At 44.2% G+C, this 15,342-nt stretch overlaps 1 protein-coding gene across 1 annotated transcript in view; it reads right to left on the bottom strand.

The window, feature by feature from the left end:
* Window positions 1-15,342, bottom strand: part of ASAP2 (ArfGAP with SH3 domain, ankyrin repeat and PH domain 2) — a 187,925-nt gene that overhangs the window by 35,026 nt on the left and 137,557 nt on the right. The window contains exons 10-15 of the mRNA XM_049784516.1: window positions 10,462-10,565; window positions 10,292-10,361; window positions 5,597-5,684; window positions 3,201-3,249; window positions 2,955-3,121; window positions 100-233 (exon numbers count right to left, since the gene is read on the bottom strand). Coding sequence (XP_049640473.1) covers window positions 100-233; window positions 2,955-3,121; window positions 3,201-3,249; window positions 5,597-5,684; window positions 10,292-10,361; window positions 10,462-10,565 — 612 coding nt within the window. The remainder of the gene's footprint in view (window positions 1-99; window positions 234-2,954; window positions 3,122-3,200; window positions 3,250-5,596; window positions 5,685-10,291; window positions 10,362-10,461; window positions 10,566-15,342) is intronic.

Here is a 15,342-nt window from a genome sequence, read left to right as displayed (position 1 = left end):
TTGAAACAAAACATCTATACAATATATATCAATGCCAAATTAAACCTGAGCTTTCAAACCATTTATTTCTAGTCTCAAATCAAGGATCTGGGACATTACCAGCAGTTCAGATGTTCCTAACACATCTAGCGTCAGGGACTGCATCCTGGAGTAGTGAACGCCCAGCTCCCGGTGGATTCCAGAACACTCAATACAAGTCAGAATACCCAGATTGGTGGAAAGCCAGGTTGGATCTGCCAAAGAAAATAAAAAAACATTGGAGCTTGCAGGCGGCTGAGGTCCGGAGCCAGAACTTTTCTCCTGCAGTTACAGAACAAGGAGCTTTGAGAATGGTGTGCCTGTCCTTGGCACAGACAGAGCCCTCATTCCTCCTTGATTACCAAGTCATACACAACCCACACACAGGCATGTGTCCAGTCTTCTCTGCCCATTCATCTACTTCCCTTCCTTCAAGTGACACTGTGAATAATAATATTTAGGTATGTAGGGCACAGTGAACCCTAATGGCCACAAGCTCCTTCTTGACCCCAGGCTCCAGGGTGGTTCTGAATACAGACCACTCCCTTGCCAACCAGGTCATTTAAGTAGAAGTTAGAGTGATAGTATAGTAGGTAGGGCATTAGACCCAGATTCTATACTCAGTATCTCATAGATGCTCTCGAGCTCCACCAGTGATCTATGAGTACAGAGCCAAGAGTCAACCTGGAACACTGTAAATATGGCCCAAACATGGTCCCCACAATCCTTTTTGAGTACAGGGAAGCTAGAGAAAAATGAGTCTTGCTAAAGTTTGGTACCACATGGGAAACAGTATTAAAACATGCCTGTCTGTATGTTTACAAAGATGCTAACTCAAAATGACACATATATGTGATGATGTTTGTTTGGCACAATAGTAAGAGCACAATGTGAAATTATAGATCCATCCTACAAAGATAGCCTCATTTCACACATATGAGAGCCTATGGAAGCAAAGTGGGTTCAGGAGATTCCAGTGTTTTCAAAAATAAGGTATATTGGCCCAGGATCATGTAGAGCTGGACTGAAACCCTGCCTTTATCTGGACTCAACCCATGTATGCACCATGTCACCATGCTTCGCTTTTATTTGGGGACAACACTTAGCAGTACATCAGGGGATACTGTACTGAGGTCATTCCCAACAGTACTCAAGAACTATGTGATGCTGAGGACTGAAACCTGGGCTCCCATTTGCAAAGCCTGAGTCAGCCCTATAGGTCACTCCTCAACCTGTGGCGTTTGCCCTTGTACACATTTATACCTCATTTATTTGTCTAGTATTTTCCTGAGACCTACTAAGTTCTTGATAAGTTTTTGTTTTGGGACCATACCCTGTGGTGCTCAGGGGTTTCTCCTGACTCTACACTGAGGAATTATCCTGGTGGTGTCTGGGGGACCATGTGGGGTGTTGGGGATAGAACCCAGATCTGCCTTACCCACTGTACTATCTTTTTGTCCTCACACATGCAAGTTTTAAAATCATTCATGTTTCTTAGCGTGTGTAAGGGGATGATCCAAAGCAGTGCTCAGAAGCTGGGGGCCATTCCTGGTGCTACTTAGGCCAGAGATACAAGGGGCCACTGCATAAAAGATTTATTTTCATGGTCAAACTGGTAAAGCAATCTCTCTCTGTAGCCAGCAGAGCCTCCCAGGCAGTAGCAGTAGGAACCACAGAGCACTTGTCAACTGTCCACTCCATGGATGTTGTGTTGTAATTTAGAGGCATGAAAAGGCAATGACCACACTAAGCCACAATTTTTCTTCACAATTGTTCAAAAAATAAAAAAGAAGTTGTCAGTTATCCTCAATCTCCTTACGTCATTCCATTAAAAAAAGGGGGTTCTAGGAATCAAACCCAGTGCTTTATATATTCAAGGCATGTATATATACTACTATTAAACTCCAAACCTGGCCTCCCATTATTTCATCTAATTAGAAGTCAACTGCTTAAAACTTTTAAAATGTTAGTTACATTTTGGAGTGACACTCTCAGTCCATTAAAAATGAAGTTTTTACTAAACTTCATCAAAATGCAATCAAAAAACAAGGGGCTGGGGAAAATGAAGTTTAGAACCTGGGAGTTTGCTTTGCAAGCCTGAAGTCCTGGTTTATTTAGATTCCTGGCAGTAGATAAATCTCACTTCATGTATGGTATTTGGAGAAGACCTGTAAACATTTTTTTTTTCAATTTTGAGTCCACCCATGGCAGTGCTTAGGAAAACAAATGTGGTGCCAGGTATCAAATCTGAGTTGGTCACATGCAGGCAAGTGCTGTATCTGCCCTATCATCTATCTCCTGCTCCCCGTCAACGATCTTTTTTTTTTTTTTTGGTTTTTGAGCCACACCAGTGATGCTCAGGGGTTACTCCTGACTATGTGCTCAGAAATTGCTCCTGGCTTGGAGGACCTTATGGGATGCTGGGGATCGAACCAAGGTTCATCTGCATCAGCCATGTGCAAGGCAAACGTCCTACCGCTATGCTATTGCTCCGCCCCTCATCAACTATCTTTACTAGGCTTTTCACTCTCTAGTTAGAATAAGTGGTGTCTAACAAAGATAGCAGCTCTTCCAGGAACCAGAGAGCACAAAGGTTCTGCAAAGTAATAGAGAGGGTGGATTTGTATCTGGAAATCAGCCCTCTGCAACCTCTGGAGCCAATATGACAACACTAATTTCACTCTTACTCCTTATTTTCTTTTCTCAACGAGTGTTTCAATTCTGTCTGGTGATTGTCACTGGGCCTAGATTGGAGGTGCTACAGAATCGGAGGTGCTAGGGGCTGAGAGCTTGCGCACCCATCCCCATGCACCAGGCAGCCTGTATGTAGTTCTGGGAGCACAATGAGATGGGCCGAACTTCCTGTTTGAAATGAAAGGACATCAATGACCTAACACAGCAGGGATGTCAGAATACTGTGTAGGCGGCCTGGTCACCTGCAGCGCCGCAGTCGCAACACACGTCATTGCCAGTCATCCGCTGCACTTCAGAGATGATCTCTTTGGTGAGTTCTTGCACAATGTTATTTTCTCCGGTATTGTCATCTCCCTTAAATGCATTGTTCAGAGCTTCTTCTTTGCTGTTCTGCAGCACCGACATCCATCTAGAAAAATACAGAGTGACTTGGTTCAATACCCACAACGGTGAAGTTCCAACCCCAACCTCGCCTCCAAGGAACTTACATTTGACACTCTTGTTCATCCTCTGCTTGGAAGTGATATGTCCTGTCATCTGCAGCACGGAAAGTCCCAGCAATCGGGAGCACGGGAAGAAACGCATTCATAATTCAAAAGGAAAATGTTATTATAATTAGCCTCCGCTAGGAAATGAATGACTGGTATAAAACCAAGCACTTCTTCCCATCCCAAACAGGCCTGACCTTGCTGTTAACTGTGGCTTTTAACAGAAACGAGTGATTCTTCTGTCCCTTCTCTTGCTTCAAGTCTAAAGTTATGCAGCTTACAAGAACACTGACCATTTGGTGAATGTTCATTGTCCTTTCCAATTCTTTATTTGGGGGGGCCTCGCAAGCAGAGGTAAGAGGGCTTTTTTTTGGGGGGTGGGGGGGTTACACCGCCAGCACTCAGAGGTCACTCCTGGCTCTACACTCAGAAATCACTCCTGGCAGGCTCAGGGACCATATGGGATGCCGGGATTTGAACTACCATCCTTCTGCATGCAAGGCAAATGTCCTACCTCCATGCTCTCTCTCCGGTCCCTGATATTCAGGGTTTTAGCAGAGCTAGAGCTGCCAGAGTCATAACCGGCAGTGCTGGAAATGAGATGGAGGTTATGTCTGTGATGCTGGGGATAGAAGCCAGTACCTACATATACAAGGCATAACAGACCTGACACCTATAACTCCATGGCCTCTCAAAACCTTAACTGGGGGTTATTTACCAATCATTTATCAGAAGGCCCGTGGGCCCCACTGGTGATTTTCAGATAAATGGACTGAAGTTCAATATGAGGGCACACACCTCTGGTGCTGCTCAGGCCTTGCAGTGAGAATCACCCAGGGCATGAAGACCTGCACCCTGTGATGTTCAAGGGGACCTTATGATGCTGGAGCTCCATCCAGGCAGTCACATGCATGGCATGCATGTTTTAATCCCTGTACTATCTCTCCAGCCCCTTTATTTGTAAAGCCTGCTAAGTTGGCTTCTCAACATAATTATTTGTTTTGTTTTCGTTTTTGTGCCACACTTGGCAGTGTTCAGGGGTTACTCTTGGCTCTGCACTCAGAAATCACTCTTGGTAGACTCGGGAGACCATATGTGATGCCAGAGATCAAACCGGGGTCCATCCTGGGTCCACAGCGTGCAAGGCAAATGCACTACCGCTGTGCTATCACTCCGGCCCCCAATTCCTAGACTACTTACAAAGCAGGTAGCTCACATTTAGAGATACTGGGATTAAAAAAACAAACAAAAACAAGGCCCGGAGAGATAGCACAGCGGTGTTTGCCTTGCAAGCAGCCGATCCAGGACCTAAGGTGGTTGGTTCGAATCCCAGTGTCCCATATGGTCCCCCGTGCCTGCCAGGAGCTATTTCTGAGCAGACAGCCAGGAGTAACCCCTGAGCACCGCTAGGTGTGGCCCAAAAACCAAAAACCAAAAAAAAAACAAAACAAAAACAAAACAAAAAAAAACAAAAAAACAAAAAAACAAACAGGACCCATATCTCCTACATGTTGAATCTAGAGTTTTCTTTTTTTTTTTTTTTTTTTTTTTTTTGGCTTTTGGGTCACACACGGCACTGCTCAGAGGTTATTCCTGGCTCCATGCTCAGAAATTGCTCCTGGCAGGCACGGGGGACCATATGGGACACCGGGATTTGAACTGATGACCTCCTGCATGAAAGGCAAATGCCTTACCTCCATGCTATCTCTCCGGCCCCGAATCTAGAGTTTTCTCTTATTAAAAAAAAAAAAAAAAACACTTGTGCCTGACCCCCAGTGCCTGCCTTTTCAAAGGGGAGACTGAGCCGTGTCTTCCTCCAACAGACTGCAAGCCTGCCACAAAAAAAATTGCCAAGCACAAAGGCTTGTCTTATTTTCTTTATGATTTTTTTTCACCCCAGTCTCCCTGGAGTACGGTGAGGGCATCCTCACAATAGATGGCTCTGCGGGGATGCTACAAAGGAGACAGGGAGGCGGCAAGAACTAGCAGTGATGGGGAATGTGGACTTGTCTCAGAAACAAAGGCTTCCCCAGCCCAGGGGGAAGACCCATCGCTTCAGCTGAGCCTCATTTCTGACAGGGCCCAGCTGGGAAGGGCCAGCACACAGAAGCGCCTGTTTTATGGTCTCAGACAGGGAGCTTAGACACGGGCTGATCTCCTATAATCTTCCAGACAGGACAGCCTGGAAACTGAGGGAGCAGGATAGGATGCAAGTCAATTCCCAACTCTGTTGCCATGACAGGCAGTGACGATGGCCCGGAGAGCAAGCACAGGTGCCACTAGCTAGGAAGGCAGCTCAATGGGAAAACTGGGTCTTCCGAACTTGCTACCCGGAAGGGGATGGGATGGCTGCCCTAGGCGAGTACTGGAACAAGGGTGTCTCTCGGGGAACTTACGAGAAATAAGGTCGAAGCACTTCTTCTCCTCGGGGTTGGTCTTCACTTGGCAGGTTAGAAGGTTGAGCTTTGCAGGAGGGCGGTTAGCCTGTTTTTAAATGAACACAGTTGGGGATGGGTGGGGGAGCAAGAGAGAGGCACAGAGCATCACTCCTCATTAACACCCAGCAAGCTTTCTACCCTCCACTGGCAGAGGCAGCTTTCAGAATCGGGTCTGCATTGGGAGGATGAGGACCGCCGTTCAGGGCTGCTCTCTGAGTCTCAATGCCAGAAGGCAAGAGTCCAGAGCTCTCAATGAGGGGAACTTGGTAGCTTACAAACCCACCCTGATGGGGAACCAGCCATGTCAACTCTGACACTGCTGGCAGCACAGAATCGCACCAGATGCCTCTTATATCCTGTTAACACGATTTTTTATGGGAAGCCACCAGATACTCTGCAAATCTGTCAACACGAACAGAATCCTCAGGATTGAAACACTCACTCGCTGTTGATGCTCTAGGCATCCAGCCTTGATTTCTAGCTGAAGGCAGAGACTATGTTGGGGGACCAGATACCACGACCCTGCTCAACTGATGGTGACAGTATTCTGAGAGTAAACAGTCCTGGGGGAAGACTGGCTCAGTACAAAAAGCACAGAGAAATGATTTTCTGTAATAAAGTGCTGGCAAACAAACAAACAAAAAAAATAGAGTTGTAATCCTGAATGTTTAATCTGTCAGTTAACAATTTGTCGCTTAATCCATTCACAAAAAAACAAAAACACCCCATCACATAAATATCCACCCCCTCTACATAGTAGCAACAAGAAATAACAAGAAATAATTTTCTGTAATGAAGTGCTGGCAAAAAAAAAAAAATAGAGTTGTAATCCTGAATGTTTAACCTGTCATTTAGCAATCCATCACTTAATCCATTCACAAAAACAAAACAAAACCCACCCCATTCACATAAATATTCCTCCCCTACATAACAGTAAGAAGAAATCACTGCACACTTTTGTCAGAGATGTGTCCAAAGGGTTATTTTATTACCATTTCAAAAACGGTTACAATTAGTCCAAAGGAAAGGAAAGGACAATGGTTAAAGGACAGTGGCTAAAGAAGACCATTTAAGGGGAGGGAAGATGCTCCAATTCAGTCCCCCACCAATTTATAAGACCTTCTAAAGGAAGTCTGCATTCTTCTTTGTACCTGATGGGCGAACAGCTAAAACTCTTTGAGATTGTATAAAAATTAGTGGACACTGTTTTCAGCTTAACAGAACCCTTGGCAGTGTGACACTACCAGGAATTTGGCAAAGAAGATAACCAATTAGAGTTAATTCGTCCCAAGGATCACTTCCTTGGCAGTGCCAAAAAAGCACAACCAGTCTTGGCTAAGGGGAGGCAGTCCGCTGTGGGGCTTTCTCTGAACTCGGTAGGCTGCAAGTGTAGAGACACAATCTCCTATTTCCCAGGCTGTCAGATTCCTAGGAAGACACGGATCTCCCTAACTATGCAAATGCACCACTGCTGCCTCAATTTAAAGACTCAGATTTCTAACCAAGGGTTAAATCCTGCTCTTAGAGACCCACCTACCTACTTGATGTGGGTGTTTTGCCCTGACAAAACATGTTAGCTACCTAGGCAAGCTCCTCAGAGATACACATAGAAAAATAATGATGTCTAAGGCATCTTTGAGCTCCTGTTCTTGGCAGAGATAAAATCACACCACATGGTTGGAATAAAGAGAGAGGAGAGCAGAGGGAGAACTAGAGAGCAAGGAAAGAGAAAGGAGAGAGAGAGAGGGGGAGGAGGGGAGGTTTCTGCCTTCCAGGCCATGAACCTGCTACTTTTCCTGGAAAGGACAAGGACAACCCCTCCTGATACAGGAGTTGGGAGGATGGGGGGTGCAATGCCTGTTTCAGCTGCCCAGAGTCAAGCTTCTACATGCGGATGAAGAGCTGGGAGAGCAGGGAATCTGGGTTCCCCCAAACACAAAGCACTCATTGAATATGCACATTGTGTGGCAAGCTGAGCTGTCGACATGTTAGTGAAGTTTAGTTATCACTGTTGCTCTCTGCCAAACACCAGAGCAACTCAGCAACACGAACACACAGAACAACCCAAACAAACCAAAGAAACTTCTCAAACCAGCTAATCCCCCTCCATGTCTTTCAAGAGAAACCACAGGCAATGGAAGTGATGTGAACCAAAGTTGATGTGTCAGCAAAGGATTACAAGCACTGTTTTCTTTTCTGCATGGAAATGCTCTGGTTCAACTTGAGGCCATGAGTCTTGTGTGTGTGTGTGGGGGGGGCTATGGAGAGGGGCTAAGGGGTGGGAGAGAATACCCAGTGATGCTCAGGTCTTATCCCTGGTTTTATGTTCAGGGATCACTCCTTGCGATCTTGGGGTACGGGGTGCCAGAAATAGAACCTGGGTTGACTAGTTTGCAAGCCAAACACCCTACCCATTGTGATATATATAGCTCTGGCCACTCTTGTGGATTACTTTATGACTCAATATCTGTAAACAAACATGAACTGAAACTCAACTCATGTTTTATGAGATATCCTACAGAAAGGCAGTAAACCCGAGTTCAAAACAAGCAGCAGTGTGGAAAGCGAGTTGAAAGTGTTCTACAGGGGCCAGAGAGATAACACAGCAGTAAGGCGTTTGTCTTGCACAGGGCCAACACAGGACAGACCCCGGCTCGAATCCTGGCATCCCATATGGTCCCCCGAGCCTTCTTGAAATGCCTTCTGAGTACAGAGCCAGGAGTAACTCCTGAGTGCCGCCGGATGTGACCCCTCTCCCCAAAAAAGAATGTGCTCTACTGATGGGAAAATTCACTCTATGTGGCTCCATGAGTGACATGTGGTCATAAATCAGGATAGAGGGCCCAGAGGCTCCTACAGCGGGTAAGTGATAGTTACTTGTTTTTCATTTCTCCCTTCCTAGGCTGAGTCAGGTGGAAATGAAGTCAGAGTCACTCTGTGCTGCAAACCTTCCTTCACGAGTTCCCAACCCTTGCCCGCTTACTTAATTTTCATGCTTGTAAATACTAAGGACTGTTTCTCCAGAATCTACTGTAAGCTACACCAATCTGGGAGTCTGGGAAAGCCTATTTATGTTCCTCAACAGTATTGTCTTTGCCCAGAGCGACTGGTGGAAGTGGGACAGAGAGGGGTCAGAGGTAGACTCAGAACTATGGCTACACCAAGAGCCTGGGACTGCAACAGGCAGAGTTCCTGGCCTCCTGTTGGAGGAGAGAAATGCAAGCTGCTGGGGCCAGAGAGATAGCACATCAATAGGGATAGCACAGCGGTAGGGCGTTTGCCTTGCATGCGGCCGACCCAGGAGGGTCCTAGTTTGATTCTCGGCATCCCATATGGTCCACCAGCCTGCCAGGGGCGATTTTTGAGTGAAGAGCCAGTAGTGACTCTTGGGTGTGCCAATGGCATGCCATTGGGTGTGGCCTAAAAATCCAACCAACCAGCCAATCAACCAACCAACCAACCTATCAATCAATCAATCAATCAAGTTAAAAAAAAAAGAAATGCAAGCTGCAAGCAGCAAAACAGCAACCAACTCAGCCATGAGACACTTTCAGAAATGTCTTCCAGGCAACATGGCTTTCACCAGATCCTGCCACATAACAGCTAAGCTGATAGTGTGTCCCACTTGGAAGAGTACTCTGGAGGAAAGCACTGAGTTTGTAACCGAGTCCCCTTAACCTAGATTAGTAAGGTGTTTTATTCAGACTGATTTTTTTTTTTTTTTTTTTTTTTTTGGTTTTTGGGCCATACCTGGTGGTGCTCAGGGGTTACTCCTGGCTGTCTGCTCAGAAATAGCTCCTGGCAGGCATGGGGGACCATAAGGAACACCGGGATTTGAACCAACCACCTTTGGTCCTGGATCGGCTGCTGCAAGGCAAATGCCGCTGTGCTATCTCTCCGGGCTCTCAGACTGATTTCTAATAGGCTTGACATAACAGGGCTCTGTTTTCCCACCTGAGCTTTATGCATAGCGGATAGAAACAGGACTTGACAGGCGAGAGAAATAGTAAAGTGAGTAAGGCTCTTGCTTTGCACTCAGCCAACCCAGATTCTGTCCCTCAGAATTACATACAGTCCTCCAGAGACCACCTGGAATGATAGCCAAGTGTAGAGACGAGACACCCTCAATATTACTTTGTGGCTCAAAAACAAAAAGAAAAGAAACAGGACTTGCTATAGGCTGCAGTGAGTTAGATTCTAAAAATCCAATTACTGAAATCTCTCATCTCTTAGATTTGATTCTGAACCACTTATTCATTTTCCTCTTAAAGGAAAAGCAGAAATCTTTCCAAGTTAGATGACTGATTTCCAGATGCAAAAGTAAGCAGGGAGTGGTTTGCTCATTAGGTTTTTTGTTTTTGTTTTTTGGTTTCTTTTTTGCTTATTTGTCTGTTTTTAGAGGTCACAGGCTTCTACACAACTCTCCTCACCAGGCATTTGTGACTCTGAGGTCAAGAGAAAAAAAGTCTCTTTCTGTATAAATAAAAGCACAAAAAAGTTGTAGGTGAACCAGATCAAAAAGAAACCCAAAGAAGCTCTTCCTCAATAAGGAAATCCTTTAAAATGCATCCTTTGTGGTATGTGGGAGTGCCTGGATGGAGTTCCACTCTCTCCCCTCTGGACAGTAAGGTACAGGAATTAAAGAGTACTTACAGTACCATGGGAAATGGTCAGAAAGCCGTTTTTAACCGAACATTTCCTTTTCTGCCACACTTTTCGGATCCTTACAGATAAATGGGGAGGGGGATGAGGGAGGAAGATTAGAATATTTGACACAGGAAGTAATCTGATACACACGTAAACTGCACCACCATTCCACATACCCGTCACTTTTCTTGTAGAGGTTCCCATTTCGTTCAGTTCCATGTTCCTTATTTCCCTGAGGTTGATGTAAACTATAGGCTGTACTCTGGCGAATTTGTGAATCCTAGAAACAAACAAGAGGTAGTTTTTATTTTTGTATATCCTTTTTTTTTTTGGTTTTTGGGCCATACCCGGTGGAGCTCAGGGGTTACTCCTGGCTTGGGGGACCATATGGGACACATAGGGGATTGAACCAAGGTCCGTCCTAGGCTAGTGCAGGCAAGGCAGATGCCTTACAGCTTGTGCCGCCACTCTGGCCCCAGGTTCCCTTATTTTTCTTTTTTTAAAAAAAGGTGAAAGCTGCATACAATGGAAATGTGTGCCCTTAAAATACTTGGATAGACAAACTTCCCCCTTTTTACCACATCATAGAGAGGGAACATAAACTTGTATCCAAGAGTTCAAATACCACTGAGGAGGCTGAAGAAGGAAATGTCTAAAAATAGAATCTCCAAACTGGCAGGAAGAATGAAGCATTCGGAAGAAACAAGGTTTGACTTAATGATGAGTCAGTTTAAATTCCTGATAATGGCAAAAAGGTCTTGTAGCAAAATCACCCACAGAGAAGGAAAGCAACCTGGGGAATTAGATTAAGTAGGCAGGACTTTCAAACCAAAAAGGCAAACACATCTCAAAACATTCTCTCTTTTCTTTTTTTTTTCTTTTTGGGGGCCACACCTTGCAGTACTCCTGGCTATGGGGTGCCGATAATTGAACCAGCAGCCATCCTGGGTGGGCTATGTGCAAGGCAAATGCCCTACCACTGTGTTATTGCTCCGGCTCATTCTGTCTCTATTGGCAAGTCTCAGTTTCCTCCCCAGATATGGGGAGACATATACATATACATGCCTGTGGATCTGGTACATACAGATTGAACCATACAGTTAAGATATTGGGGGCAAGTGTATACCTGGCTCTGCTCAGAGATTACGCCTGGGTTTGAGTTCAGGGGTCACTTTTGGCGGTGCTTGGGGGACAATATGGGATGCCAAGGACAGAACCTGGGTCAGCCACATGCTAGCCCAATGTCCTATACTCTGTATTAATGCTCTGGCTGGTCCTGAAAAAGTGAGTGTTTAACCTGAAGGCGAGAACTAGAGAGGGTACTTAGAGGAGGTGATGGCTGACAAAGGGACAGAGGAAGGTGGCAGCTGTGCTCTCTTCCAGGAAAATAAGAACAAATTGAGCAGCTAAGACGTAAGTAGGCCAACAGGAAGAAGGAACAGTCTGAAGTCCGAATTTAGAATTCATCTCAAAGAAGTGGAATACTTGACAGTTTTAAATATTTTTAAAGCAGAAAAATAGATTTTTTAAAAGCAAAAATATTTTTGGACTAAGTTCTTTATATCTACCTTTGGTTTTTTTTTTTTTTTTTTTGCTTTGAATTTTAGATACTATGAAGATGAAAACTCTTCCTAACCCAAGGTCATTTAATAAGAGTTCAGTTTTAGGGGCCAAAGTGATAGCACAGCAGGTAGGGCATTTGCCTTGCCCATGGCCAACCCAGGTTCGATTCCCAATATCCCACATGCTCCCTTGAGTCTGCCAGGAGTGATTTCAGAGTGGAGTGCCAGGAGCAATCCCTAAGTGTCATCAGGTATAGCTCCAAAACAAAAACAAACAAACAAACAAAAAAAGAGTTAAATCTTAGTTCTTATACATAGGTCCTAAGTGACAGTCTTACTTTGATTCGTTTTAAGTTAATCTTTTATTTTACTTTTTGATTATGGTGAGGTAGGTAGGGGATTCAAATTTACCACTTTGTTTCAGCTATCAAGGTGTTGTGCCAGCACCTTTTGTCAAAGATTAAGCTTTCCTCTTGAACTATCCTGGCACCCTTGTTGAAAGTCTAGTCAATTGACCCTAAATATAAGATTTTATTTCTGGATTCTCAACTTTATTCCAATGACTGATAAGTCTAATCTTGGACCAGTACCACTCTACACTGATTATTACTACTTGGCGGTTAAGTTTTGAAGTCTGTAAGTATGAGTCTTCCAAATTTGTTCTTTTTAAAGCATTTTGGCTATTTTGGTTCTCTTGCATTTCCATATGAATTATGAAACAGGTTAAGTTTTGTAAGAAGGCAGCTGAAATTTTGATATGGATTTTATTGAATTTACCTTTCTTTTTTCTTTCTGAACCACATTTGGCAATGCTTACTCAGCAATCCTTCCTGGTGGGCTGGGGGGCACTATACGGATGCCAGGAATTGAACCTTGGGTTGACCTGGTACAAGGCATGCACCCTACCTGCTGTATTATTACTCTGCCCGCCCCCTGAATTGACCTTTTATTTATTTATTTATTTATTTATTTATTTATTTATTTATTTATTTATTTATTTATTTATTTATTTGGTTTTTGGGTCACAGTTGGCAACACTCAGGGGTTACTCTTGGCTCTATGGTCAGAAATTGCTCCTGGCAGGCTCTAGAGATCATATGGGTTGCTGGGATTCGAACCACCGTCCTTCTGCATGCAAGTCAAACACCCTACCTCCATGCTATCTTTCGGCCCCTGAATTGTCCTTTTAATTTGGAGAGTACAGCCAGCCATTTTCATAATACATTCTTTCATTGTTCCGATCCACAACACTGGCTCTAGTGTCTAGTGCGTGAATATTTTAAATTCTGCAATCAATATAGGACATGTCTTTTAAGAAACCCACCCTATACTAAGCTGATTACAGAAGCAGATCCCGAATAAAAGAAGCCCAAATAGGAGGAATGGCCTGCTTTTCCTTAGAGAGTTTGCAGATGTATTCTGTCCTTTGGGACAACTAGGGCAAGAATTCATTCATTGGATGGTGGCAGTCCCAGACTATGTTTTCTCAAAAGGGCAGAATAGTCACACTGAAATATTTAGCACATTCTCAGCCTTAAACTTGCTGGAAATAAATACAGTAGAGAGAAAATGGAGAAATAATGCTCACCTATCCTTTTGAAGGCTAAAAATAAACCTGTCAAAAAACTAAATTGCACTACCAAGAACTTATATATTGATGAGGGGAGGGAGAGTGGAACCCTCTGTACAAAGTGTTGAAATCATGTCATGGGACAATGCTGCGAAAAGTGTTCATGCCGAGAATACTAATCAGAATTCCTTTCAGATCTTATGAAGAGAAAAGAGGACAATCCTTTTTTGTTTTGTCTTTGGGGGGCCACACCTAGCGGTGCTCAGGGGTTATTCCTGGCTCTGTATTCAGGGACCACTCCTGGTGACACTCAGAGTAAGGGGATGCCAGGATTGAAACAAGGTCGGCAATGTGCAAGACAAATGCTCTACCTGCTGTGCTATTGCCCTAGCCCTATTTTGCCCCCCACCAACAAAACCAAACCTTATGCAAGAATCTGACTACTGTTTTTGTTTTGTTTTAGGCCAGACATTGCTTGAACCAATTAAAATATGAAGTTAAGGGGGCCGGAGAGATAGCACGGTGGTGGGGTGTTTGCCTTGTAAGCGGCCAATACAGGACGGACCCCAGTGCAAGTGTTGGCATCCCATATGGTCCCCTGAGCCTGCCATAAGTGACTCAAGGGTAACCCCTGAGCACTACTGGGTACAACCCAGTAAAACCCCCCAAAAATTAAATAAAATATGAAGTTAAGCTATCATGTTAAGTTATTTGGGGGTGGTAGGGTTGTGAAGTGGTGGCTCAGTCAATAGTTTAGGCAACGCTCAGGGCTTACTCCTGGCTCTGCTCTCAGGGATCACTCTAGATGAGCTTGGGGAAAACATAAGGGTGTCTGAGATCAAACCCAGATGGCCATATACAAGGCAAGCGCTTTTCTCACTGTACTATGGTCTGGTCCCATAATCTTAAATCGTAAGAGGATGTTTCACATTTTACATACAGATTTATTCATATCAGCAATATTTCTGAGTTGTCTTTAACTAGAACATGATAAAATATTTACTTTCTCTGCTCACATCTCAGAAAGTCTATATTCAGACAATTCTCTATTGAACATTTTGCCAAGGAATCTCCTCTGGATGCTTACAATTTCTCAGTTAAGGGAATGATGTGATGTACGACTTGCTCATCTTCCTAGGGAATGAATATCTTATTCAGTTACAAGGACATGGTTAGGTTCTGAAAGCAATGCCAATCAAGCTCTCTTTCACGGCCTAATTAAATGTTTCAAAGATCACTACAAACGTACTCTCCTTTATTTCTAGGTACTATTAAAAAGGATGCTATTTGTCACAAGATAATAAAGTCACATAATCTTTCAAAGTGCAGGTTGGCAATGGAATACACCAGGGCTTAAATCCTGGAGCCTCCATTGCTAATGTGCTATCGTCAGTGCACTTACCCTTTCTCAGTCTAGACTATAAACAAGGCCTGATGCTACCTACCCTGTGCCATGGGTTACTGGTCACTCTGAAAATATGACAGGAAAAGCCTGCAAACAGAGGAAGTTGACAATGTCCTGACAATGGAGATCAGAACCCTGTCAGAGAATGAGAGATCAAATGGAGAAGGCTTGTTGATGAAGGCATGAAAACAGGAAGTGGGATGGACCAGGAGAAACCTAAAGGCCTGCTCATGTTATATTTGTTTTGGAAAAGTAAAATCTGCTTAGAAGTATCAATAATTGGGCCCGGAGAGATAGCACAGCGGCGTTTGCCTTGCAAGCAGCCGATCCAGGACCAAAGGTGGTTGGTTCGAATCCCGGTGTCCCATATGGTCCCCTGTGCCTGCCAGGAGCTATTTCTGAGCAGACAGCCAGGAGTGACCCCTGAGCACTGCCGGGTGTGGCCCAAAAACCAAAAAAAAAAAAAAAAAAAAAAAAAGAAGTATCAATAATTAAAGATGAGAGTTAAATGTCTTGAGAA

This window comes from Suncus etruscus, chromosome 12 (assembly GCF_024139225.1).
Source record: "Suncus etruscus isolate mSunEtr1 chromosome 12, mSunEtr1.pri.cur, whole genome shotgun sequence".
NCBI classification, from domain to species: domain Eukaryota; kingdom Metazoa; phylum Chordata; class Mammalia; order Eulipotyphla; family Soricidae; genus Suncus; species Suncus etruscus.
Note: the sequence above shows the minus strand (reverse complement) of the source record. Positions and strands in the feature narration are given on the sequence as shown.